At 41.0% G+C, this 27,008-nt stretch overlaps 1 protein-coding gene across 2 annotated transcripts in view; it reads right to left on the minus strand.

Moving 5' to 3' along the window:
* Window positions 1–8,680: 8,680 nt before the first annotated feature.
* The window catches only part of Kat14 (lysine acetyltransferase 14), a 32,046-nt gene continuing 13,718 nt past the window's right edge, over window positions 8,681–27,008 (minus strand). Inside the window, exons 6-10 of one of the 2 annotated variants that reach the window (XM_090351949.1) lie at window positions 26,048–26,610; window positions 15,339–15,475; window positions 14,376–14,551; window positions 12,241–12,431; window positions 8,681–9,127 (exon numbers count right to left, since the gene is read on the minus strand). In XM_090351949.1, coding sequence (XP_090208075.1) covers window positions 8,954–9,127; window positions 12,241–12,431; window positions 14,376–14,551; window positions 15,339–15,475; window positions 26,048–26,610 — 1,241 coding nt within the window. In that variant the 3' untranslated portion in view covers window positions 8,681–8,953. Of the gene's footprint in view, window positions 9,128–12,240; window positions 12,432–13,597; window positions 13,644–14,375; window positions 14,552–15,338; window positions 15,476–26,047; window positions 26,611–27,008 lie in introns of those variants that run through there. The other variant, XM_090351950.1, reaches the window with a different exon arrangement.

A 27,008-nucleotide genomic window follows, 5' to 3' on the forward strand; every position in this document is an offset into this window, starting at 1 on the left:
AATATCTTTGGCTCTTGTGTTTTGTTTTTTTTTGGGAGGGGGTGTGTGTGGAAAGTGTTTTATAAGTCAAAACCTCAGGTGAAGAAATGCAATTATTTATAATAGTGAGACCTCAGTATTCACCTGTACAAACCTAAAAGATAAAATGACCTGGCAATACAGTTAGCAAGGAGAATCAGCAACAACTGTCTCATTTACCTTGACATCTGTTTTTTGTTATGGTTGTCCCTGGAGCAGATGTTCAGGTTTTATCCTTTTTGAATACATTTAGTCTGTGATAAATGGATTCCATAAAGATAAACACAAGCGGGCCAGGAGTTTGGCCTAGTGGTAGAGTGCTTGCCTAGCATGCACGAAGACTCGGGTTTGATTCCTCAGTACCCCACATACATAGCAAAAAGCCAGAAGTGGTGCTGAGGCTCAAGTGGTAGAGTGCTAGCCTTGAGAAAGTCCTCAAGGACAGTGCTCAGGCCCTGAGCTCAAGCCCAGGACTGGCAAAAAAAAAAAGATAAACACAAGCTTCATATACACAAATCATCCTGGACCTTTCCAAGGCAACCAGGAATTAGAGAAAGAAGACAGGAATGGGCCACAAATAAGATATACCCTTCCAAGATATGCCTCAGAGATCTACCTTCTCCAACCAGACCTCATCTCCTAACAGCCCTATTCAGTGAGACAAGATGAATTAATTGAAGTCAGCAATCTCATGATCTATTCATCTCTCAATGGCACCACTAATGGGACCTACCTTTCAAAGTTAAAGGCTTTTGAGAGAATACTTCATATCCAAACCTTATGACACCCTCAGACTAGCAGCACAAATGAAATCATTGTCTAATCATTAACAAAAACACAATTATTAATATATATATAACAAAACCAAAATAATGTACCATGGAGGCTGGGAGCATGTGTTTGCCTAGCATGCACAAGACTTGGGTTCAATTCCATACATAGAAAAGCTGGAAGTGGTGCTGTGGCTCAAGTGGTAGAGCACTAGCCTTGAGGAAAGCCTAAGGACAGTGCTTGGGCCCTGAGTTCAGTCCCAAGGACTGGCAAAAAAAAAATATAGGAAGTGGCGCTATGGCTCAAGGGGTAGGGTGATAGCCTTGAATGAAGAGCTTGGGACAGTGCCTAAGCCCAGAATTCAAGTCCCATGACAGAAAAATAAATAAAGTACCAGACCTCTCTACTATCAACATTAATTAGCTTACTTGGTTTTACTTTACTTCTTTGTTCATATGAGAAATATCTAGGGGCCGGTACGGTGGCTCGCTCCTGTAATCCTAGCTACTCAGGAGGCTGAAATCAGAGGATCAAGGTTCAAAGCCAGCCTGGGCTTTGAACAAAAGGACCTGAGACTCTATCTCCAATTAACCACTAGAAAACAGAAGTGGGATTGTGGCTGCCAGGGTAGGGCAGTAGCCATGAGCTGAAGAGCTCAGGGACAGTGCTCAGGCCCACAGTTGAAGCCTCATGATCCACACACACAAAAAAAGAAATATCTAGAAAAGTACACATCACATAATAGATGCTCAAAAATATTTATCTACTGTTGTCTGACCAATAGTGTTTGAGTCCAGAAAATAGTTGAGGTCTAGTATGGCAAAACCATCAGACATTGACAAAGGAAAGTAACTTCTATGAAAACATATGATCCTTTCTTAGCTTAAGAAGTATTGTCCACAAGACTAAGTTCAGATTTCTTTTCTTCCTTCATTATACTAGAAGAAATAGTTGGAGCATTTCTCTGCTCACCTAGAGTATTAAGCTCAGAGCAGCTCTCAATTCTAGTCACAAATGAAGAACCCAAAATGGGAAAGACCAGCAGGAGTCAGGGAAGATTAAAGCAAGAGTCAAATGTCACCACCTCTGGAGAACTACCAGGCCTACTGCCCCAGCCAATGCACTTCAACAGCGCATTCTCCATTTGCTGGCCATTGCTTCCTTTGATCTGCTTGACTGTTAAATCATGAGGAGAATGAACAAGGTGATGGAGTATACAATGCCAGTTTTGTCTGGATAGTTCAATCTAGGCACCCAGCCAAGAAAAACATATATGACTAGAGAAAATATCACATAACTGGAACTTGCCACCTTTTTGGTTTAGCCATTCTTTTTTTCCAGGCAGGGGTAAGAGATCGGTGTGGACTGTCTTCAGACTGCAGCTCTGCCTGCCTTTCCTATCAGTCAGAAAAGCTACTGTGAAGCCAGTGAGTGCTAAGCACCAACAAGCAAAGAAAAGAAGAAAACACATGAAGACTGAAAGCCCCTTCCCATGAGTCAGCCTAAACTCTAAGAGAGTGCAATGCCAGACTAATGAAGGTACCACCTGTGGATCCATGAAACAGAAAGTTGCACAGCAAGAACAGGAATTCCTAGAATCACCCACAAAACAGATACTGCTTTTACAGATATTAAAAATCCTGCGATTCTTTATATCTCCATAACTTTGTGTCAGCATTTCTGGGAAACTGGAAATTGGATCAAAAACAAAACAAAGCAAAACATTAAAATTCATCAAAACTGTAGGCAGATGCTATGGATTGAATTGTCTCTGCCCTACAAAGCACCAGTGGCTAATGCCTATAATTCTTGTTAGTCAGGAGGCTGAAATCCAGATATAGGATTGAAGCTAGCCTACGCAGAAAAGTCCATGAGATTCCATCTTAGAAACAAAACAAAACAAAAACCAAGCAAACAAAAAAACCTAATACTACGTTACCTTGTGTTTTTGTCCTTGCTCTGCCTGGCAAGTGCTCTACCTCCTAAGCCCTGTTTCTAGCACTGTAATTGTTCTTAAAATCAAGAATGCATTAGTAGCCAGGCATGGTGGCTCATACCTGTTCCTAGCTATTCAGGAGGCTGAAATCTGAGGATCGTGGGTCAAAGCCAGCTCGGACACTGAAAAGTACTTAAGACTTTTGTGTATGTGTGTGTCATGGGGTTTGAACTCTGCGCCTGCGTGCTGTCCCTGAGCTTTTCAGCTCAAGGCTACCGCCCTACTCCTGGGCCTGGGTGTTGCCTCCTCTTTTTTTCTTCCGTTTTTTTTTTTTTGTTGTTTTTTTGGTGGGACATGGGGCTTGAACTCTGGGCCTGGGTGCTGTCCCTAAGCTCTTCAGCACATGGCTACCACTTTACCCTTTGAGCCACATCCCCACTTCCTGTTTCCTAGTGATTAATTGGAGATAAGAGTCTCTCATTCTTTAGTTCTTTAGTGCCTGGGCTGGCTTCAAACCATGATCCTCAGATCTCAACCTCCTGGGTAGCTAGGATTATAGGTATGAGCCATTGCACCCTGCTTTTTTTTTCTTTGCCAGTCCTGGGGCTTGAACTCAGGGCCTGAGCATTGTCATTGGGCTTTCTCAAGGCTATAGCTTTACCACTAGAGCCACAGCACCATTTCTGACTTTTTCTGTGTATGTGGTACTGAGGAATTGAAGCCGGGTCTTTGTGCATGCTAGGCAGGCACTCTATCACTAGGCCAAATTCCTGGCCCCTTTAAAGGAATAGTGTTATTCTTTTTTTTTTTTTTTTTTTTTGCCAGCCCCGGAGCATGAGCTCAGGGTGTTAGTGCTGTCCTTGGGCTTTCTCAAGGCAAGAGCTCTAACCACTTGAGTCACAGCACCATTTATGGCTTTTTCTATGTATGTGGTACCAAGGAATTGAACGCAGGTCTTCATGCTTGCTAGGCAGGCACTCTACCACTAGGCCAAACTCCGGGCCCCCAAGCGACTCGTATCTCCAGTTAACCACCAGATAACCGGAAGTGGTGCTCTGGCTCAAGGGGTACGGTGGTAGCCTTGAGCTGAAGAGTTCATGGACAATGTCCAAGTCCAGAGTTCAAGTCCCACAACGGACCAGAAAAAAAAAGAAAGAATGTATTAGGGAACTCACAATGTATTATTGAACTCACAAGTATTAGTGTATAGTGACCAGAATTAATGGCCAGGAAAATGAAGACAAGATAACTTCCTTAGTCATGAAGAACTCGTGCTACAGAAAAAATAACCAATACATCCTGACTCCTTATTTGAAATTTCAAAACAAATTATGATTTCGAATATACAAAAGCATAGTTATTTGAGAATGTTCTTCTAATCTCTACCTCTTGCATCATGGAGAATCACTTTTAGAGAACTATTTAAGACTTTGTTAGAAACTGGATAGGGTAGCTATCTCTATAAACCTAGAACTTGGGAGGCTAAGATAGGAGGATCACTTGAATTCAAGGAGTTCAAGATTAGCCTTTATAGCTCATATATGTGTGTATACACACACACACACACACACACACACACACACACACGTATGTATGTATGGTAGTACACTCCTGCAATCACTCAGAAGACTGGGTCCAGCTTAATCTACTTAGTAAATTCAATCCAGCCAAGGCTACACAAGAGACAATTTTTTTAAAAAAATGCCAACAGTCCATAAGCATAGCTACTTGATGCCCATGCTTACTCACCTTGCAATTAAATGGGAATTGCACTTGCACTGTTGCCTTCCTGCTACCTACTTCTATAGTATTAAAAAAAAAAAAAGCCCCTTTCCACATTTGGGCAAATTGAGCTTCTTAGAACTAGGAGGCTACCTAACTTATACCCCTCTTGGTAGTCCTGAAATCACATCAAGCAGAGTCAGGAATAGGAAAAATGATTCCTGCTTTTGTCTGTGAAGATTTGTAGCTAGGTACAGCCAATGACTTAGACACATAGCCCAAATCCATATAAATCTACAGGGACCCCCTACCAGTTGTGGTTTAACAAAATAAAAGTTTAGATTTGCTCAAGCATGGAAGGGGTTGTGTCATGCTAAAGAAAGATAGCTTTCTTTTTGCCAGCCCTGGTGCTTGAACTCAGGGCATGAGCATTGTACTTGGGCTTTCTCAAGGCTAGAGTCCTACCACTTGAGCCACAGTACCACTTCTGGCTTTTTTTCTATGTATGTGGTACTGAGGAATCCAACCTGGGTCTTCCTGCATGCTAGGTAAGCACTCTGCCACTAGGCCAAACTCCTGACCCAAGATTGGTAGGCAAATGTTTTGCCAATGAGCTACATCCAAAAAAATTGTTTTTAAATTAACAGATCAGGGCAAATCCAAACTAACAGCAACAAATTTAACCACAAGGACTCTCAACTTAGATAGTAAGCTACTCAAGGGCAGCTCTCATAGAGAGATATCTGGTCTTGATTGTCTTCACTGCTACCTTTCCTGGGAAATCAATCTTATATAGGAATTCTAGTAACACTTAGTCACTGCTTTCTCAATCTGCTTAATTAAGTTTGTTTCTTCTAGACTAGAGTCCATGAAGTTACAAATGGTCACCAAAAAAAGGAACCTCATATAAACTGTACTTTTTAAGGTTTCATCATGGTTTATTATAACAGAACATTCATTATGTTCTATGTACCTAAAAGACCCTTCTTGGAGAATCCAGACTACCATACCCAACTCCACCTACTCCCAGCTCAAAGTTGCTTGGAACATTCATCGCCCCTGTTCCCTAATAGCAGTCAAGGTTTCCGGCCCTGAGTGAGGGTAGACAGGAATAAAAAGTGGCGGACATGGGCTGGGAGTTTGACGGAGTGGTAGAGTGCTTGGCTAGCATGCATGAAGATCTGGGTTCGATTCCTGGGTACCAGATACATAGAAAAAAGCTGGAAGTAGTGTTGTGGCTCAAGTGGTAGAGCTCTAGCCTTGAGAAAAGTCCAAGGGTAGTACTCAGGCCCTGAGTTCAAGCCCCACGTCTGGCCAAAAAAAAAAAAAAGTGGTGGACATAACATGTGGCAGATAACATGTGTCCCATAATGGCATTTTTTTGTTTCCATAGTGCCTTGTGCTTCTGCTCCAATGTTACCTTTCATAATGCTATCCGTTCCTGTTCAAACATTTCTTCTTTTCATAATGCTCTGGGTTTCTGCTCAACTAGTGAAAGGCACTGGGGTGCATGCACAAGCCATCAAGCAATCAGTACAATGCCCAGGAGAGGAGCCTTATACTATAAAACCGTCCTCCAAGGAGACTCCATTGTACTTCTCTTTGAGTCCCATTTCCAGTTGGAAAGCAATGGAGAGCTTTACTACTTTCTTTCATTCTCAAATAAATTTATTGTTTACATTAAAAACAAAATAATGCTAGCTTCAGAAAATACAGAGAGGAAAGCATATGTAAACTACTTTGGGACTGCCAAACTCAGATTTGGGAAACAGCCTACCCTAATGCAAAGGCAGGGCTGGGTTAGGACATGGAAAATCAGCTTTTCCCAGGCTTCTTGCTGAAAAGAAAAGTCCACAACTCACCTCGCCCCAAATGTAAACCAACAAGGTAGGCACTCCATAGAGGAACAGATGTGGCTTCTGTGAAGGGACTAATGGGGCACAAACAAGGAGACAATTGGTAAGTCCATATGAGTGTCCAGATTGTGAACAATCCAGGTTTGATCTAAGGTTGATTATCCTCCAAATGGATGGGTTCATTTTGTTAGAGTATTGATAGAAAGCACTGATATAAAAAAATATACAAGGGCTGGAAATGTGGCTTAGAGATAGAGTGCTTGCCTAGCACAAATAAAGCCCTGGGTTTAATTCCACAGTACCACATAAACAGAAAAAGCCCAAGAAGGAGCTGTGGCTAAAGTAGTAGAGTACTAACCTTGAGCCAAAGAAACCTCAGGGATAGTGCCCAGGCCCAGAGTTCAAGTACCATGACCAACAACAAAAAGAAAAGAGAAAAAAATGCCATCATCAGAAATATGCACCGTAACTAGGTGCCAAATGGTTCATCTGTAATCTTAGTCATCCAGGAGAGTGAGATCTAAGAATGAAGGTTTGAAGCCAGCCAGGGGAAACAAACGACTCATCTTCAATTAACTAGCAAAAAGCTAGAAGTAGAGTGGTAGCTCAAATGATAGAGTACCTGTTGTAAGCAAAAAAGTTAAGAACTCAAAGCCCCAAATCCAAGCCCCAGTACACATGTATACACACACGTACATATGTACACACACACATACACACACACATACCTTTTTTCCCTCAGAGAAAATTTCAGTCTCAAGAAACTTCAGCCCCACGAAGTTATGGAGACAACTTACTTGAGTTATCCTTTGAAAGAATGTATCTGGTCATTTACATACAAGTTACATGCTGGTTTCCAGGATTGGAACATATTGCTTCGTCAATTCTACTTCATTAAGCTAATACTTCTATTTGTCAACAAAGACCTTTAAGGAGTAGACAATAAGCTGGACATGGGTGGCTCACGCTGCAACTCAGGAGGCTGAGATCTGAGGACCATGGTTCAAAGTCATCCTAGGTAGGAAAGTCTACGAAACTCTTATCTCCAAAACAAACAAAAACCAAACAAACCTGAACTGGTATTGTGGCTCGAGTGGTAGAGTGCTTCTCTTGAGCAAAAAGAAGCTCAGGGACAGTACCCAGATCCAGAGTTCAAGCCCCAGGTATATATATTTAAAAAAAAAAAAAGAAGAAGAAGAAGAAGAAGAAAGAGAAAGAGAGAGAAAGGAGAAAGAAAAAGAAATAAGATAACATTTGGTGGGAGGGAAAACCAAACCAAATCAAAACAAAACAAAAAGATATGAGAGTGCTTTATGAACCACATGAAGACTGGCTTACTGTAGGGGCTCAACGTGATTCTGTGAACACAGGGAGTGGAGCCACCTCCAAGAAAACCCCACAGCAGAGGATCTAGACAGGGTTCCAACAGACAGTTTTCTACAGACAATTCATTTCTCTTTAGATTCTCAAAGCAATCCATATCCCACGAAATTAACAAGTACTGTTCTCAATTAAAGAAGATTTGAAAGCAACCTGAATAGACCAAAGACCTGACTGCTACAAGAAAAATATTTTATTTAAGAATATCTGGTATTTTTGGAAATACTCTTGCTGGATCCAAAAAGTCCTGACTAATGGTCCATCTCTAACACCCACAAACACCTTAAGCAGCCATGGTCTATACACAGAGCAGCTATAGCTTTAGTGGCTGGTTTTGCTTGGACCACCCCACATTTCCACTCCCAATCTGCAACTGTCCTAGCATGAGATCTAAAACCAGTCAGCTTAATGACAAACCAGCTATTCAGGCCAGGGGAGAAAGTGATCATTTGTTACCAGTCCAACCTTCCTGAAAGGAGAGCTAACAGGTAGAACAAGTAAAGCAACATGTGGACACAGATACTGGGTTTATTTTTTTGGACTGTGACCAAAGTCAGAAAGAGACAACTTCAATTGTCCTGAAGTTAATTTCAACCATCTGGATAACAGAAGTTTTGTAATCATCTCATCATCTCTTCTCCCAGGATAGTGCAATGACGCCTTGGCACTGTGGGAATCTTCAAGAGCATGTGTGTTGTCTTGTTTTCTTAATTCAGACAGTCAGACTCTCTTTCTCAAAATTACCAATTTAGCTGGGCATGGTGGCTCACACCTGTAGTCCTAGCTACTCAGGAGGCTGAGATCTAAGGCCTGAGGTTCAAAGCCAGCCCTGGCACTAAAGTCTGTGAAACTCTTACCTCCAAGAAACCACCAGAAAACCTGAAGTGGTACTGTGGCTCTAGGGTAGGGTGGTAGCCTTGAGCTGAAAAGCTCAGGGACACCATCCAGGACCACAATTCAAGTCCCATGACTGACCAAAAAGAAAAAAAAAGAAAGAAAAGAAAAAAAAGATTACCAATTTTATTTTTTTTAATTTTTATTCTTACATACTGTCAGGTTTTAGTAAATGGTACAGGCCACTCCAAAAAGGACAGGATAGTGACTGTGTCCACTACCCATCCCACTGCTCACTGCTTTGCTCACCCAAATGAGGGGACTGCAGGGCCATTTATTACAGAGATTAGAGCCCACAGTGAGATGAGTAACTGCCTACCTGCTCCATGATGCTGTTTTGACAACAAATGGTTCTTTCTGAAGAGCTAAGTTTATGTCAGCGCCGGAGCCTCAGAAAGAAAGCATGTTTACACTCAGTACTGTCCAATGGGTAATACTTATCATAAAAATCTAAAACATACTCTTCAGTCTTGAATCCAAACTTCTGGTACAGCAGCATAGCAGGGTTGCTTGCTGAGACGTGAAGGGTCACATCCTTGCCCATGCAGGTCTGCCAAAAGAGCAGAAAAATATAAGGTAATGAAAGAGCCTGAGGGAAATTGAGTAGAAGAAACTCTTGTGGGTGCAGGGAATTAGTTATAGAAACAGAAATCAGGGATCAAGCTGAAGCACTGCAGCACCTAGAAACAGCTGGAAACCAAAAGGCATTTTCTGCTGATCCAAGCAATCACAAGATTAAACAAACTGATGTAATCTAGGTGTTTGGTGTTTTGTTTTGTTTACCCTGAAACAAATTGGGACCAACTGGGATACTTTCTTGTCAGCTTTATTATTTTATTTACAATTCAATTAATTTAAATAAAAGTATAGATATCAACCTATGACAACCTTAAATAGGAGAAAATGGCAAACTTTGCTTTTGCAAACTAGATACACTTTATAGTCACTCTTCCTCCAAAAAAAAAAAAAAAACCTGTAAGAATTTCCTTTCTAGACCCATTAGAAAAAGTGCTAAGTTACATATTTATAATATACAGATATAAAATATTAATAATTATGAAGTCTGAGTATCTTATATAGACCTTCTGAACATCTCTCCAAAAGTGAAAGAATCAATTTCTTGGAACTAACACTTAGCATTAACATTTAACACTAGCCCAATGTCAGAAAAACTAGTAATTGTGAACATTTAGCACTAACATTTAACACTAGCCCAATGTCTGAGAAAAACTAGTAATTGTGAACACACGAAAAAAAAATTAGATTCTTTAACCAGTTATACAAAATGAGGTGCCCCAGGCCTGGGATATAGCTCAATGGCAAAGCTCTTGCTTTGCAAGTGTAATGTCCTGAGTTTAATCCCCAATACCAAAAAGATAAGACAAAAACAAAAGTTTTTTAAAAATTAGATATGTAGCCTAGTGAAAGAGTATACAAAGTCTTGGGTTCAATTCCTTGGTACCACACACGCAGAAAAAGCTGGAAATGGTACTGTGGCTCAAAAGTGGCAAAGCTCTAGCCTTGAGGGGAAAAAAAAATGTCCAAGAATAGTGCCCAGGCCCTGAGTTCAAGCCCAACTGGCAAAAAAATTTAAAAAATGAGATACCCCAAAAGTCATGCAAATGATAAGCTTGCTTTTACTGAGGACCCTGAAATGCTAAAGCTGACAGAGTCAATTGCCAGGAAAGGATTTACACAGTCATTGTTGGGAGGAAAGTGATGTTTAAGAAGACATTTTTCAAGTTTCTTACCAAGATTTTGGAATTATTAAGGTAGTTTCATTAAATAATGAAAAAGCAGATTATACCGTGTGGTTTTCAGTGCCTGTATTAAGAATTCTATGGAAGGTCACTTGAGAGCTTTCTTTTCTCTGCTTAACTGACAACATGCATCTAAGTGCATTTTGGAGACAAGAGAACAAGCACTACCACAATACCAAGGACAAGAACTTGTTGTGAGCATATACAGCAAATTCTACTGTACTTATCCAACTACTACTGGCAAGCCTTGTGTTTGAGCCATGAGGCTTATTGTGAGGTTAGGGTATAAGGTACCCATATTTGAAGATGAGCCTAGCAAACATTCATCTAAGTCTGTCTCCATGCCAGGCCTTAACGTAGATGTACCAGTAACAATCAAATCATCTTTGTCAGAAGTCATGCTGTGGCTCAAGTGATAGAGTACTAGTCTTAAGCACAAAGAAGCTCAGAATAGTGCTCAGGCCCTGAATTCACGTCCTAGAACCAACAAAAAATAACAACGAAATCTGCCAGTCACTGGTGGCATGGTTTGAAGCAACGTTAGCCTTGAACAAAAAACTCAGGGACACCACCCAGGCCCCAAGTTCAAGCCCATGACAGACAAAAAGAAAAAGAGAAAAGAAAAAAAAATTAATAAATCTTTGCCATGCCCTTGGGATCCTGCTGGTAACAAAAGGCAGGAAATCCTAGAAGCACTCTGCTATGACAAGAAGATAAACACATAAATCAATTCTGTGGGTAAGGTGACACAGAGAAAGAGGATACAGCAGAAATAACCCAGCTAGTCTCAGGTGAAACCACACAAGGTAGCAACCTCAATTGCAAGGGAATGATTTACACAGTCATTACATGCAAGAAAGTGATTTCTAGGAAAAGGTTTTTCAAGTGTCTCTTGGAATTATTAAACTAGTTTATTAAATAATGAAAAAGCAACATTTTTCTATCCCAATCATTGCATATATGGTGGTGCATCCCTATAATCCTATCACAAATTTGAGGATAGCCTGAGCTATAAGGCAAGACTTCATCACAAAATAAAACCAAAAAAAGGAATTTGTCCACATCAAGATTAAAAATCCTCTCCTAGAAGGACTTATTAAAAGTCAAATGGTTCCCAATAAAAGTTACCAGAAAATCTGTGGTGAAAAACAATCTTTGCCCAAAGTAAAGATTTTTTTTTTTTAACCAGTCCTGGGGCTTGAACTCAGGGCCTGAGCACTGTCCTTGGGCTTTCTCAAGGCTAGAGCTCTACCACTTGAGCAACAGCACAACTTCTGGCTTTCTATGTACGTTGTACCGAGAGATCAAATCTGGGTCTTCGTGTATGATCTAGGCAAGCACTCTACCACTAGGCCAAACTCCCAGCCCACAAAGTAAGGATTTTTTTAATGTTAGAAAACAAATAATGGCATATCTTTCTGATGGATGAGTTGAATATTAGATTCAAGGCTTAAAAGGAACACAAAAATTTACACAGTGAGAGTCAAAAGTAGTTATCAATACCAACACAGTATTGATAAGATGTCTAAACTATTAAATAATATGTACAACCTTACTCCCACTTCTCAGAGTTATGAGGGATTTATTCTAGAGCAGGAAAAGAAAGTTACATAATGTAGACTTCATAGTGTCACATTTGTACTTTGTTGCTTTACCAGTGACACCAATCACAAAGAAACTTGGGTATGAATAACAATCTTATTTTAGAGGTCAGAGTTTGCATCTGCATGATTTCACAACCTCATAAGTGGCAACAACTGGCTTCCTTTTATTTGGTCTCTAAGGTACCCTCCATTGGGCTGTATTGGGAGGAGCAGCTTAGCCTTGTACCTCCTTTGGTGTTTCAGAGAAGCCTTGGACAAATCATGTGGATTAGGGTTAATCACAAACACAGATAACTTACCTGAATCAGATGATAAATCATGAAAGTTGCAATCCCTGCTCTTCTCCATTCAGGATGGACCAAAAGAAATGAAATGTAAGCTTCATTGTATTTCACATCAGGAACCATGAAGCCAAAGGCAATGATGACTTTTTTATAAAGAACAACAACACTAAAATCTGGATACTGCAAGCACTCAGACAGGTCAATGCCTAAAGAAAAGAAACAACCATACACTCAGACTGTACGTCTTTCAGAATTAATGAGCTCCAAGTTAACACCTGCATACTAAAAAAAAATTCCAAAATTGAAGGAAAAGATATTACCATAGATACCACACATTCAAATCATAAAAATACATTTTTGAAAATATCAGAATTAACATAGTCTTTTCTAAGGACATATGCTAAAAGAGTAGAAGCAAGACAGGTGGGGTATTAGAGTGTTCAGGTTCCGAACTGGACACATATGGCTCTGATTCAGCCTCCTCTACCATGTGTGTGACTAGCAAATTTCAAAATGTCTCAGTGTCTTGGTTCCTACAATGTGTGAGGTGAGGCACACACAAAGACTGGCAGAGCTGGGTAAAGATACCCTGAAAGCATCCATACCATATTCTTTATCCATCCATGTTATGACTATTAAGCTCTTATGACTATTTTCCTTTTTTTTTTAATGTTTCAGACAACTTTTATTTCCAGAGGGGAAACAGGCAAAGGAGGGACCCTGGAGTCAGGGAAATGAGGGCCGGGCCAGGTGAGATGGGGGTGGGGGGAAAGGGGTCGTAGACATCTTTAGCTCTGCTGCAGCAGCTGGACTATTTTCCTTTACATGAAACAAGTAAAATAAAAAATAAATTCTGTTCATAATGTATATGAAAGGTAAGGGCAGAAACAGGTGTTCCTAGAATATCACCTGTGGCCAATACCACTCCCAAAAGATTGAGTACAACTTTACCACCCTTGAACAAGCACATGACTGTGAGACAATAATGGTGACAAGCTTTAATCTGGATGAAATCTTGTTCTGACATTTGGAAGATACATACTAACTAGTTCCTTTAGTTTCCAAAGCAGAGCAAACAGAGAACACAGTCATACTTAGCAATTAAAATGTGTCCCTCAAACTGATGACTTCTGCCTTTGGAGACTATTTGGTTAAGGCTGACAAAAATGAAAAACATCCTGGGTTTACTTTTGTTTTCAAAGTCTATGATTAGAGCATTTGGCTTTAAAAAAAAAATTTTTTTTTTTTTGGCTATACTTGCACTCTCTAAGAAACAGCTAAACAAATAATACATAAAGAATGATTATTAAGCCAAAAACAAGTGTCCAAACATGCCCAAGCTACCAGATTGTGTATCTTTGATAGACATTACCTGGTATCTAAACATAGGTAGAAGCAAAACAGGATGGATCTTTTTTCTGGAGACAGACAAACAGGAAAGAAAAACAAAAATACTGTTTATTACTTTAACTGCTGGCTTCTTCTTGATCTTAGGAAAGTGAGATGTTTTGTATTTTATTTGTTAGTAGATACAAACTAAATGAAATCATACGAGTAAAGAATTTACGGTCATATGGCATATATTAATTTTAAAAATTACTAGGTTAAGCCAGGTACCAGTAGCGAATGCCTGTAATCCTAGCTACTCAGGAGGTTGAGATGTGAGGATTGCGGTTCAAAGCCAGCCCAGGCATGAAAAGTCCATGAGACTCTTATCTCCAATAAACCACCAGAAAACTGGTAGTGGCATTTTGGCTCAAGTGGTAGAGCCATAGCCTTGAGCTGAAGAGCTGAGGGACAGTGCCCAGGTCCAGAGTTCAAGCCCCAAAACCAACTGAAAAAAAAAAAATTACCAGGGTAGCCAGGACCTGCTGGATCACATCTGTCATCCTACTCACTCAGGAGACTGAGATCTAAGGATCACAGAAGTCTGTGAGACTTTTATCTCCAACTAACAGCAAATATCTTAAAGTGGAGCTATAGCTCTCCAGTGGTAGATCATCTGCTTTGGGAGAAAAACAAGCAAACAAACACACAAACAAGAGCTTGAGCCCTTGAGTTCAAGCTCTAGTATTAGCAAAATAAAATAAAAGTTACTAGGGTGAAATATACAGAAAATTGATCTCCCTTATTTAGGAAGGGGAACATACCAGGCCAGAAAAACTCCTGACACATAGAGTTGATTGTTGGGATGTGATTTGGTCGGACATAGCAGTAGTCAAGAGGTGCTTCTGGCTCAGGTGTCCAATAAGGGTCACTCTTGTGTAAGTGAGAACGAATCTGTGACAGGAGCTGTAGTTTGGGTGGCTTTGTCTCATAATCACGCCTCCAGTACCACAGAAAATAAACAAATCCAAGTCAAGAGAAACAGTTATTATTTTCAGCTATCTGACTCAGACACACTTCTGATTTGCTTGAAATATAAAACTAAGTTGCAATGCTTTATACACTTGTTTATAGATGTTGTTTATAGATGTGATACAATTTTAAATTCACATTCATCAGTCCAGACTTCTCTGTACCCAACAGAGAATATACTAGGAGCTGATACAGAGACATATAAGGAACAATATTGAAATAGAACCAACATGCAGTCTGGCCCCAAGAATGTGTGCTGACACAGGGATGCATCTCCAGCATGGCTGGAGGCCAGAGAAGGGCCTGGTCTGCCTATAAAATTGCCTCTCCATATGTTTGCCCAGGAACCTAATGCTGGGCAAGGAGGGTGAGGGCAATGACAGAGCTGCAGATCCAGTGTGGCATAGTCAAAGACACTGTGCTCTCCTAGTCAGATGCCTCTACTACACAAGTGTCATTACAAACTGTCCCAACATCCAGTTCAGATACTGATTCAAAACAGACTTTTTTCCCTTCACACACTATTAAATACATACAACTTCAATATTCAAGATCATGACTATGTTAATCACCAAAAACATGACAACTAATAACTTGCCCTTGCTGTTTACAATACAAAAAGGCTAACAGTAGATGTGAACAACTGTCCTCACTAACACTACTTACAGTATTAGGTCTTCAGTCAGTCAACAGCACAGGATGCAGAAACTACAAACATTGCCCCATGACATGTTTAACATCACAACTCTTTATACCTGATATAAGGCTTCAAGATGCGAGAAGTGTAAGGGCTGACAATACTTTGGTCCAAAGCCATATCTTCTGATCCCACCAAACGATATAAAAATTTGGTTGTCTGGTGTCGAAATCCTTTCCTGGATGGTAAGGCAGTCTATAGAAAAGGAACAATGGTTGCATAAACAAAATTACTCAGAGGATTTGTTCATTTCCATGTATTATGGTCCAGAGTCTCACTAGATAGTCAAAACTGGCCTTAAATTTGAAACCCTCTTGTCTTAATACCCTCTCTCCCCAGTGCTACAAACCTAGCGCATGGGGCATGCTAGGTGCATGAGCTGTCCTTGAGCTTTCTCAAGGCTAGCACTCCACCACCTGAGTCATAGCACCACTTCTGGCTTCTTCTGTGGATGTGATACTGAGGAAATAAACCCAGTCCTTCGTGCATGCTAGGCAAGCACCCTACCACTAGGCCACATTCACAGGTCCTTGGTTCTTTCTTTTGGAACTCAAACTTGGTATCTGATGCTTATTACTCATTGGCAAACATCCTACTACCTGAGCCATACCTCCAATCCTGCACTACTTATTTTGGAAAGCTCAAATTTCAACATATACTTTGCAGGCATTTTTGCCTAAAATTAGCACATAAAAAACTAACACTAGTTCAAAGTCACCTATTAGTGAAAACACCAGTTTCAAAATTTTAAAATCTGAAATAATTTAAAAATCTTTATTTACATGAGTGAAATTCAGGGCTAAACACACTTTTCAGCTTCTCCAGGTTTTCTTCCATCTGTATATTATGCTTTCAACGTACATGTTAACCAGCATTAATATCTAGTAGGTAACACACATATAGGCTATCTTAAGAGTTACAGCAGCCAAATGTTGCTGTCTTGTATGGACTTCCTGAAATGCGTCTCTTTTTCAATTATTAAATGTGGCAATAATGGGAGTGATGTAAATTACCATCCTGAAATCATATCTCAACAGGGAGGTCTTATCAGAGATGGAGGTGGGGAACCTGGCCCTTCCTCAGAAGGATTTCCTAGAAGAGTTAGTGGACTCTTTCTTTTAGAACCTGACAGCAAAGGCAGGCACTGATGGCTCATATCAGTAGTCTTAACTGCTAAAGAGGCTGAGATCTGAGGATTGCAATTTGAAACTGGCCTGAGCAGGAGAGTTTGTAGTCTGTAGACTAAACAAACAGAAAAGCTAGAAGTGGAGCTCAAGGAGTAAAGCTTTAGCCTTCAGCAAAAAAGCTCAGGGATAGTGCCCAGGCCCTCAGTTCAATTGCCCTCAGGACAGGCAATAAATAAATATATAAATAAACAAATAACTAAACAAAATCCCCAACAACTGTAATCAGGTGCTGTTCTTCAGAGAGAGTTGCTTCAGGGCCCTCAGTCATGTAGTAACAGAATATGTGCAATTAAGGTTTTATAGCAAAGAGCTTAGGTGGAAGATTAAAAGACACATTTATAAAGTAGTATGCCAAGAGCTGGATGAAGTTTAGAAACCTGAGTTGTTTTTGTACAATCAGGTTGCTCATAGCCTAGAAAATAGCTTTGCTGAAAGAAGAGCAAGACTTCCTTCTTTGTAATTGGCCTTCATACTTTCCCAACCTGGACACCAAAATTTTCAAAATCCAACTTTGAAATTCTTCCAAGGCTGAAAGTAAGTTTCAAAGTAATATTTCAGGCTGGGAAGTTGTTTTTTTATTTTTTTTTTTTTGCCATTTCTGGGGCTTGAACTCAGGGCCTAAGCACTGTCTTTGGGCTTTCCTTAAGACTAGAGCTCTACCACTTAAGCCACAGCACCACTTCCGGTTTCTGTGTATGTGGTACTGAGGAACCGAACCTGCGTCTTCTGCATGCCAGGCAAGCACTCTTATCACCAAGCCAAACTCCCAGGCCTCAGGCTGGGAAGTTTTTAAACATGGTCACTAACAATTCCTCACACACTGTGGGTATAAATAGCCCTTCCTAATGAAAGGCAGCCTATGCTACTCATGCCTGGAATCTGGATGGGTCTTGTAAATGGCTTTGACCTATCAGAGCGTGGCAGAGGTAACACGATGGGACTTTCAACCTTCAGACAACTGGAGGCTTTCCCTTCCTCCCTTTTGGGAGTCTGCTATTATGCTACTTCACCTAAGTTAGTGAATGACTAGAGGCTTCCTGGACACAAGCTCTGGGACAAGAGAAGTATCTTGGTCATTTCAGTTCCAACCCAACTCCCTGGCGAATGCAGTCACAGAAGTGACCCCAGAAGAACCACATGAGGAACCACCAACTTATTGAGCCAGTTAATCAATAAAATCAGACAAAATAGTAAGTGGTTATTATGGATTAGATATGGTAGCTCAATGCCTGTAATGGAAGTTACTCAGAAAGGAGAAAGCAGGAGGATCTCAGTTTGAGCCTAGTCAGGACAAAAATTATGAAGAATCCATGTCAATCAGGAAGCAAGAGATGATATCACACGCCTGGGTTCCTAGCTACAGGAAGGCATCTAGGGCTTGCCCCAGGCAAAAGCATAAGAAATACCTGAAAAATAACTAAAGCAAAAAAGAGCTGCAGTAGTTCAAGCCTTAGTAAAAACCTGAGTTGAATCCCTAGTATTATCAAAAATAAAAATAAAGGACTTGGAATGTAGCTTAGTGGTAGAGTGCTTGCCTAGCATCCATAAAGCCACAGGTTTGATTCATAGTACTACATAAACAGAAAAAGCTAGAGGTGTTATTGTGGCTCAAGTGGTAGAGTTCTAGTCTTGAGCAAAAATGAAGCTCAGGGACAGTGCTCAGGACCTGAGTTCAAGCCCAAGACAGGCTAAATAAATAACAACAACAATAAATAATACGATAAATCATTTATATTTGGGGTGGCTTGAAATGCAAAAACCTAACTGAAACATTCATTGTTGAACCAGTAGTTTGTCTCCTAATTCAGTTAGTCTCCAAGAGTCCTATGCATCTTCATGATGTTACAGAGTTCCCTGGCTTCTTCTTTTTTTTTTTTTTTTTTTTGCCAGTCCTGGCCTTGAGCTCAGGGCCTGAGCACTGTCCTTGGACTTTCACAAGGCTAGAGCTCTACCACTTGAGCCTCAGCACAACTTCTGGCTTTTTTCTATGTATGTGGTACCGAGGACTCAAACCCGGGTCTTCGTGCATGCTAAGCAAGCACTCAACCCTAGGCCAAACTCCCGGACCCCCTGGCTTCTTTCCACTTGCCCTGCTTTCACTTTATACCACTTTCCACTCTGCCTAGATCACTACCATGGGCTCAGATTGGTATTTCTGCTGCAACTCCATCCATATCATCCATTATCTCCAAGAAGAAAGAGTCTTGAACTCTGGGCCTGGGTGCGGTCCCTGAGCTCTTTAGCTCAAGGCTAGCATTCTACCACTTTGAGGCACAATACCACTTCTGGTTGTCTGGTGGTTAATTGGAGATTAAGAGTCCCAAAGACTTTTGTGCCCAGGCTCACTTTAAGCAGTGATCCTCAAATCTCAGCCTCCTGAGGAGCTAGGATTATAGGCATGAGCCACCAGCACCCAGTATGTCTCTTTCTTCTTCTTCTTTGCTAGTAGCGGGGTTTGAACTCAGGGCCTGGGCACTGTCCCTGGACACTTTTTGCTCAAGGCTAACTCTCTGCCACTTGAGCCACAGAACCACTTATAGCTTTTTCTATCCAGGTGTTGATGGTTGACGTCTATAATTCTAGCTACACAGGAGGCTGAGATCTTAGGATCGTGATTCAAAGCCAGACGGGGCATGAAAGTCTGTGAGATTCTTTTTTTTTTTTTTTTTGCCAGTCCTGGGCTTGAGCTCAGGGCCTGAGCAATGTCCTTGGACTTTCTCAAGGCTAGAGCTCTACCACTTGAGCCTCAGCACTACTTCCGGCTTTTTTTCTATGTATTTGGTACCGAGGAATTGAACCCGGGTCTTCATGCATGCTAGGCAAGCATTTTAACCACTAGGCCAAACTCCTGGCCCAGTCTGTGAGATTCTTACCTCCAATTAACCTCCACAAAACCAGAAGTGGTGGTGTGGCTCAAGTAATAGAGAGCTAGCCTTGAACTGCAGAGCTCAGGGACAGTGACCTGGCCCAGAGTTCAAGTCCCACAACTGACAAAACACACACACACATACACACACACACACTATAAATTCATTTCCTCTTGTTCTCAAGGCCTATATATGGCTTTTCTACCATATGTTAAGAATATAATTCAAGCTCCTGTTCTGAAACTTGCAGAATCCTGCAGAATCTGGCTCCATTACTCCTATGGATTCCTCTCCCACCAATCTGTTCCTTTACCATCATAATGTTCCAGTCATTGTTACCAGCCTGGTCCTGGCCCTTCCATCCTGAGCCTTTTTCAATCTGGCTCCTCCCTGTAAATCAGGACTCAAGTATTTCAAGTATTACTTCCATAGAAGGGTTGGACTTAACTTCCCAGAACGGAGAAGTGCTATTGCCCTCTACCATTGCACTCGCCTTGGATTAAGAGATCCAAGATTGCCAACTGGCTAAGCCAGTCGTGGCCATTTCCCTCCCTGGTCTTAACACTCTGAAGTAACTCTACCTAGAATAGTGCTTGGCACATATTTATTATTCAATTTACATTTGTGAAATGACATTGATGGGGATTTAAAACCTTCTATCTTATTTTATTTTTGTCAGTCATAGGGCTTGGACTCTGGGCCTGGGTGCTGTCTCTGACCTCTTCAGCTCAAGACTACTGACCTACCCCTTGAGTCACCGCCCCACTTCCCATTTTCTAATGGCTAATTGGAGATAAGAGTCTCAGGGACTTCAGTGCCTGCGCTCACTTTGAATCATGATCCTCAGATCCCCGCCTCCTCTAGGATTATAGGCATGAGCCACTGTGCATGGCTAAAAACCATTTTGAAGTCAAATAAATGTGGGCAATGACAAATGTGTTTCTTCAAATGCCCTGCTGAGTTCCTTCCCAAACACAACTTGGCAGAAGCCACAGATGTCAGAAGGAAGATGGAACAAAGGCTAAGGAAAAGCCTGCAGGCTAAGACTATGGCTTAGTGGTAGAATGCTTGCTTAGCACATGCATGAAGCCCTGGGTTTGATTCCTCAGTACTACATAAAGAGAAAAAGCTGAATGTGGCGCTGTGGCTCAAGTGGTAGAGTGTAGCATTGAGCAAATGAAGCTTAGGGACATCTATCCTGAGCATCATAACACAGGATATGATAAGGACACCTGCTCAGCCATGTTCATCTCTGCACTATTCACAATAGCCAAGCAATGGAAACAACCTAGATGCACTACTGCAGATGAATGTCATATATATATATATATATATATATATATATATATATATATATATATATACACACACACACACACACACACATACACACACATACAATGGAATTCTACATAGCCAACAGACAAGATAAAATAATGGCATTCCCTGGGAAGTGGATGAAGCTAGAATGAATCATGTTGAGTGAGATAAGTCAAAACCAAAGGAACAAAAGGCACATGGTATGCTTAATATGTGGATATTAGATCCAAATAGAACAGTAATGACTCAATATTTGGGTACCCAAGCTTATGGACATGGTCTTGGGGATATAAACATAAATACATAGACATAAAAATCTATGATGGGGGCCGGGAGTTTGGCTTAGTGGTAGAGTGCTTGCCTAGCATGCACGGGTTTGATTCCTTGGTACCCCACATACATAGCAAAAAGCTGGAAGTGGTGCTGAGGCTCAAGTGGTAGAGTGCTAGCCTTGAGAAAGTCCAAGGACAGTGCTCAAGCCCTGAGCCCAAGCCCAGGACTGGCAAAAAAAAAAAAAAAAAAATCTATGATGGGCTATATACTCTAAAGACATGTTTTATTACATATATTAGTATGTATCTATGACATACAAACCATCACTTAATTTAATTATGTTTTAAAATCTATGTGCCAGTGATTGTATATAGAGATTTTCTTCTTGAATATTTGTTAAACAGGACATTTGAAATATGATGTAAAAATCAACGTTAATAAATTCTTTAATTAAAAAAAAATATGTGTACGCAGCCAGGCATAGTGGCTCATGCCCATAATCCTAGCTACTCAGGAGGCTGAGATCTGAGGATCAAGGTTCAAAGCCAGCCCAGGCACAAAAGGACCTGTGTTGGGGCTTGGCTCAAGGGTAGGGCGGTAGCCCTGAGCTGCAGAGCTCAGGGACAATGATTAGGCTTAGGGATAGGGTAGTAGCCTTGAGCTAAAGAGCACAGGGACAGCACCCAGGCTGAGTTCAAGCCCCAAGGACCCCCCCCTCCAAAAAATTTGTACATATTCACAGCAATATTTTTCAAAATAGTCAAAAACTAGAAAAAGTCAGACACTGATAGCTCATGTCTTTAATCCTAACTACTCAGGAGGCTGAGATCTGAGGACATAGTTCAAAGCTAGTCTAGGCAGAAAAGTCAGCTGAGACTGTTATTCCCAACTAACCAGCAAAATGCCAGAAGTACAGGTGTGTCTCAAGTGGTGCAGTGAAAAGAAAACCACCTAGTAAAAGCAAGAGGACCCTGAGGTCAAGCCCTAATATTTAACCACACAAAAAGAAAACAGGGAGCAGGGTGGCTCATGCCCATAATCCTACCTACTCAGGACGCTGAGATCTAAGGATCAAGGTTTAAAGCCAGCCCAGGCATAAAAGGGCACAAAAGGACCTGAGACTCTTATCTTCAATTAACCTCTAGAAAACAGGAAGTGGGGCTAGGCTCAAGGATAGGGCAGTAGCCTTCAGCTGAAGAGCTCAAGGATAGCACCCAGGCCATCAAGTTCAAGCCCCACAAAAAAAGGGGAGGGGGGCTAACAGTGGTAGCCTAATGGTAGAGTGCTTGCATAGAATGCCCAAAGCCCTGGGTTCAATTCCTCAGTACCACTTATACATAAAAAAGCAGGAAGTGGTGCTGTGGTTCACATGGTAGAGGGCAGCACTTGAGAAAGTGCCCTGGCCCTGAGTTCAGGCCCTAGGACTGGCAAAAACAGGGGGGAGGGGGAGGGAATTTGACCTAGTAGCAAAGTGCTTGCCTAGTATGCACAAAGCCCTGGGTTTGATTTCTCAGCACCACATACACAGAAAAACCTGGAAGTGGCACTATGTCTCAAGTGGTAGAATTCTAGCCTTGAGAAAGTCCAAGGCCAGTGTTCAGGCAGAATTCAAGCCTCAGGACTGGCAAAAAGAAACAATGCCTAAATGCCTGTCTACTAATGCATGGATAAGCAATATATGTTTATGTACACAGAGGATTAAGCCATGGGAAAAAAAATATATATATACTATGACACAAGTGACTAAAAAAATCATGCTAAATAAGAGAAAAGGTAATAAGAGACTACATGATATATGATTCTAGTTATATGAAATATCCAGAATAGGTAAATTTATAGAGGCAAAAAGTAGATTAATTGGGAAAGGGAAACAGTAAAAGCAAAAAGATTCAAGGTTTCTTTTGGGGGGTTATAAAGTGTTCTAAAATTATGATTCAACTATGTGAATACAACAGAAACTAATAAATTATATACTTTAGGTAAATTGTTTCCAAATTATACCTCAATGAAGTTATCACAAAACAAAATCATAATAAATCGACTTCAAGTTCAGGAGGAACCTGGTAACATGAATGAATACATTTATTCTGTCTTATCCCTGGATTTATTACACAGGTTTTTTGTTGTTGTTGTTGTTGATTATGGGGCTTGAACTCTGGGCCTGGGTGCTGTCCCTGTGCTCTTCAGCTCAAGGCTACAGCCCTACCCCTCTAGCCATAGCACCACTTCCCGTTTTCTTAGTGGTTAATTGGAGATGAGCCTCAGTCTTTAGCACCTGGGTGGGTTTTGAACCCGATCCTCAGATTTCAACATCCTGAGTAGCTATGATTATAGATAGGCATGAGCCACTGTGCCCAGCTAAAATACAATCTAATCTAATTTTGAATTTTTCTTCTTTTTTTAACCAGACTAGGGCTTGAGCTCAGGGCCTGAGCACTGTCCTCGGGCTTTCTCAAGGCTACTAGCACTCTACCACTTGAGCCACAGTGACACTTCTTATTACACAGCTTTGAATAACAGCAGTTAAAACATAAATTTTAAGTCTGGGAGCGTAGCCTAGTGGTAGAGTGATCACCTAGCAGGCACAAAGCTTTGGGTTTGATTCCTCTGTCCCACATACACAGAAAAGCCAGAAATGGTGCTATGGTTTGAGGGACAGAGCGCTAGCCTTGAGCAAAAAGTGTCTAAGGACAGTGCTCAGGCCTTGAGTTCAAGCCCCAGGACTGGGAAAAAAAATTTAAAAAAAAAATGTTAAGAAGGCTCAGACCTGAGGATCATAGTTTAAAGCCAACACCAAGCAGAAAAATCTATGAGACTCTTATTTCCAATTAACCATAAAAAGCTGGAAATGGAACTGTGGCTCAAATGGTAGAGTGTGTTAGTCTTGAGAGAAAAAAAAAAGTTGCAGGCTAGTGCCCAGATCCAGAGCTCAAGCCCCAGGACAGGGGGGAAAAAAAAATTAAAGAAATTTTTTTAAAAATCTGAAAAACATTTTAAATTCTAGCATACACATTATGTAGTTAACAGAGAAGCTCTTAGACAGTCCCAAGTTATTATAAGTTGTGTTTAGTTTGAATCATCTACAGGATCTGCTGTATATTTCCTTTCCCTTAGTGGGAAAATCTGTCTCCCAAAGATGCCCCACTTTTTGTGATGCTTTTTGTCCTTATCAGGGTCATAATCATCACTTGTGCTAGGGGAAGCTACACTGTTGTCCAAGCCATCACCTAAAAATATGGTGAATCAAATTTGGACTGATATTAACTTGACATGCTTTATTCAAATGAAATACCTTTGAATATAAACAAAACCACAAGAGCAATGAAAAAAAAAAAAAAGTATCTGCCTCCCAAAAAGTAAATAGTGCCCAAAATGCAAGATAGAAGTGAATTTAAGCCAGGAGCCAATGGCTCATGCCTATAATCCTAGCTGACTATTCAAGAGGCTGAGATCTAAGGATCACGGTACAAAACCAACTAGGGCATGAAAGTCTGTGAAACTCTTATCTTCAATTAAGTAGCAGAAAACCAAAAGTGATGCTGTGGTTCAAGTGGTAGAGTGCTAGCCTTGAGCTGGAAAGCTCAAGGACAGTGCCAGGTCCAGTGTTCAAGCTTCATATGACTGACAAAACAAAACAAAAAGTAAATATAAGCAATAAAGTGATTAGATTTGTTATTGAAAGGTAGTATGAGTTTAATAAAAGTTAGGTGCCCTTATGAAAAAAATGAATCAAGCATCCATAATAGAGCACTAGATTCTATGCATCCTGAGCATGCTTGGATTTTCCTCAGTAGTGGTCTTCTTGGAACCACAGATACCAAGAGTGTACTATAGCTGCAAAGCATCTTTTATTCACTACTAGACATTAAAGACATAATTAAAGCACTCTGTGAATATTGGGAAAGATCAAGAATTTTATCAGAAAACCAAAGAAAAACATAAGTAAAAGAAATAATGAGATGGTCAACAATGAGATGGTGAACAAACGTAGCAATACTACTCACTAGACACTATGCTGAAAATGAACTATACAATTTGTAGGTGGGCATGGGAGAAAAAAATGGGAACGAGCAAGAGAAGAAGTGACACTGTCCAAAAAGAAATGTATTCTTTATCTAACATATAACAGTAACCCCTCTGTACATTTAATGACCCCCCTCCCCTGCAAAAAAAAAAAGAATTTAGAGCCAGGTAACGGTGGTCCTTGCCTGTAATCCTTGCTACTCAGGAGGCAGAGATCTGAGGATCGCTGTTCAAAGTCAGCCTGGGCACTAAAAGTCCATGAGACACTTATCTCTAACAACCAGAAAACTGGAAATGGCACTATGGCGCAAAGGGTAGGGTGGTAGCCTTGAGCTGAAGAGCTCAGGGACAATACTCAGGCCCAGAGATCAAGCCCCACAACTGAAAAAGAAAAAGAATTTAGAGGGCTCAGGAGTGTGGCCTAGTGGTAGAGTGCTCACTTAGCACTGGTTTAATTCCTTGGTACCATACAGAAAAAGCCAGAAGTGGCACTGTGGCTCAAGTGGCAGAGTGCTAGCCTTGAGCAAAAAGTGTCCAAAGACAGTGCCCAGGCCCTGAGTTTGAGCCCTAGGACTGGCAAAAAAAAAAAAAAAATAGACAAACAACAAAAAAAGTAATGGAGTTACTGCTCCAACTTAAGCAGAAGAGAGCCTGCCTAGCAAGTGTGAAAACCTGAATTCAAATCCTAGAACTGGAAAAATAAAATAATGAATTCAACAATCATATTAAAAGTTCTAGAGCGGTAAAAAAAAAAAAGAAAAGAAAAGAAATATACTCATGACCTCACTACACAAATGCAAGGCCTCAGCAAATCTGTCAGTCAAAACCATGACATGAACTAACCTGAGACAGAGACAGAGGAAAATATTAGGAAAATATTAGGCTATGTCTTAATACTCAAGGGAAAAGAAAACAGCTATATTAGAGGTATTTATATTAAATAATTTTGGAATCTAAAGCCCAGGAATTTTTGCATTTTTCTCCTAGAGTTTTTTCCCTACATTACTCATGATTATGACTGTCACAGCATGCTGTGTTGACTCCCTGTCCCTTCCCACTCCTGTCCCCAGTAGTTATGCAGCACACACTCCCATCACCTGGTATCTGTCCAGGATCCTGAAGTCCTGACAGGTAGTCCTGTAAGTGGCTTGTCCAGATGGAAGTCTGGAAACTCCTTCTCTGGCTCCATAAATCCCATCAACTAACAAAAGGGCAGCATTCACAACTTCATCCAAGTCAAAAAGTGGTAATCCCCTGTCTCTTTTCGCCTGCCTAACAATCAGCTTCCGCTTCAGTCTCCGAGCTTCTGGTGTCATGGCCACTGCACTGGGACAAGATTCCAGCCTCTTGAGAAGCAGCTTTTCCTCATAAATGGTCACAGGAGTATACTTGGGCCCTTTAGGCTTTGTGTCCTTCTCCAGAGGAGGTTTTCTCTTCTCTCGAGCTCTTGTGTGCATAGATGTGTTTGAATCTGTGTCTTCGCTGTCTACATCCATTCTATCTGGTTTTTCCTCCTCGCTTTCTACCTCCTGCTTTATCTGTTCAGGGCCTCTGACCTTCTTTCTCCCTCCTATTGGTCCAGAAGCTGCAGCTCCAGCTGGGGGCGGAACATACTCCATCCCTGGGTCTATAACACCATCACCTTCCATTTCATCATCATCTGTGCAGATTACAAAACACTGTCATCAAGACATAGAAGAGAAATGCAGAGCTGGGTGCGGGTGGCTCACACCTAGCTACACAGGAGGTTAAGTCTAAGGACAGCAGTTTGAAATCAGATGGGTGGAAAAGTCCCCCAGACATTCTTAACTCCAATAAATCACTCAAAAACCAAAAGTGGAGGCCGGGAGTTTGGCCTATTGGTAAAGTGCTTGCCTAGCATGCACGAAGACCTGGGTTCGATTCCTCGGTACGACATACATAGAAAAAAGCTGGAAGTGGTGCTGAGGATCAAGTGGTAAGCTCTAGCCTTGAGAAAGTCCAAGGACAGTGCTCAGGCCCTGAGCTCAAGACCAGGACTGGCAAAAAACAAAAACCAAAGGTGGTGCTGTGGCTCAA

Source organism: Megascapheus bottae, chromosome 18 (genome assembly GCF_031878675.1).
Source record: "Megascapheus bottae isolate mThoBot1 chromosome 18, mThoBot2.hap1, whole genome shotgun sequence".
NCBI lineage: Eukaryota > Metazoa > Chordata > Mammalia > Rodentia > Geomyidae > Megascapheus > Megascapheus bottae.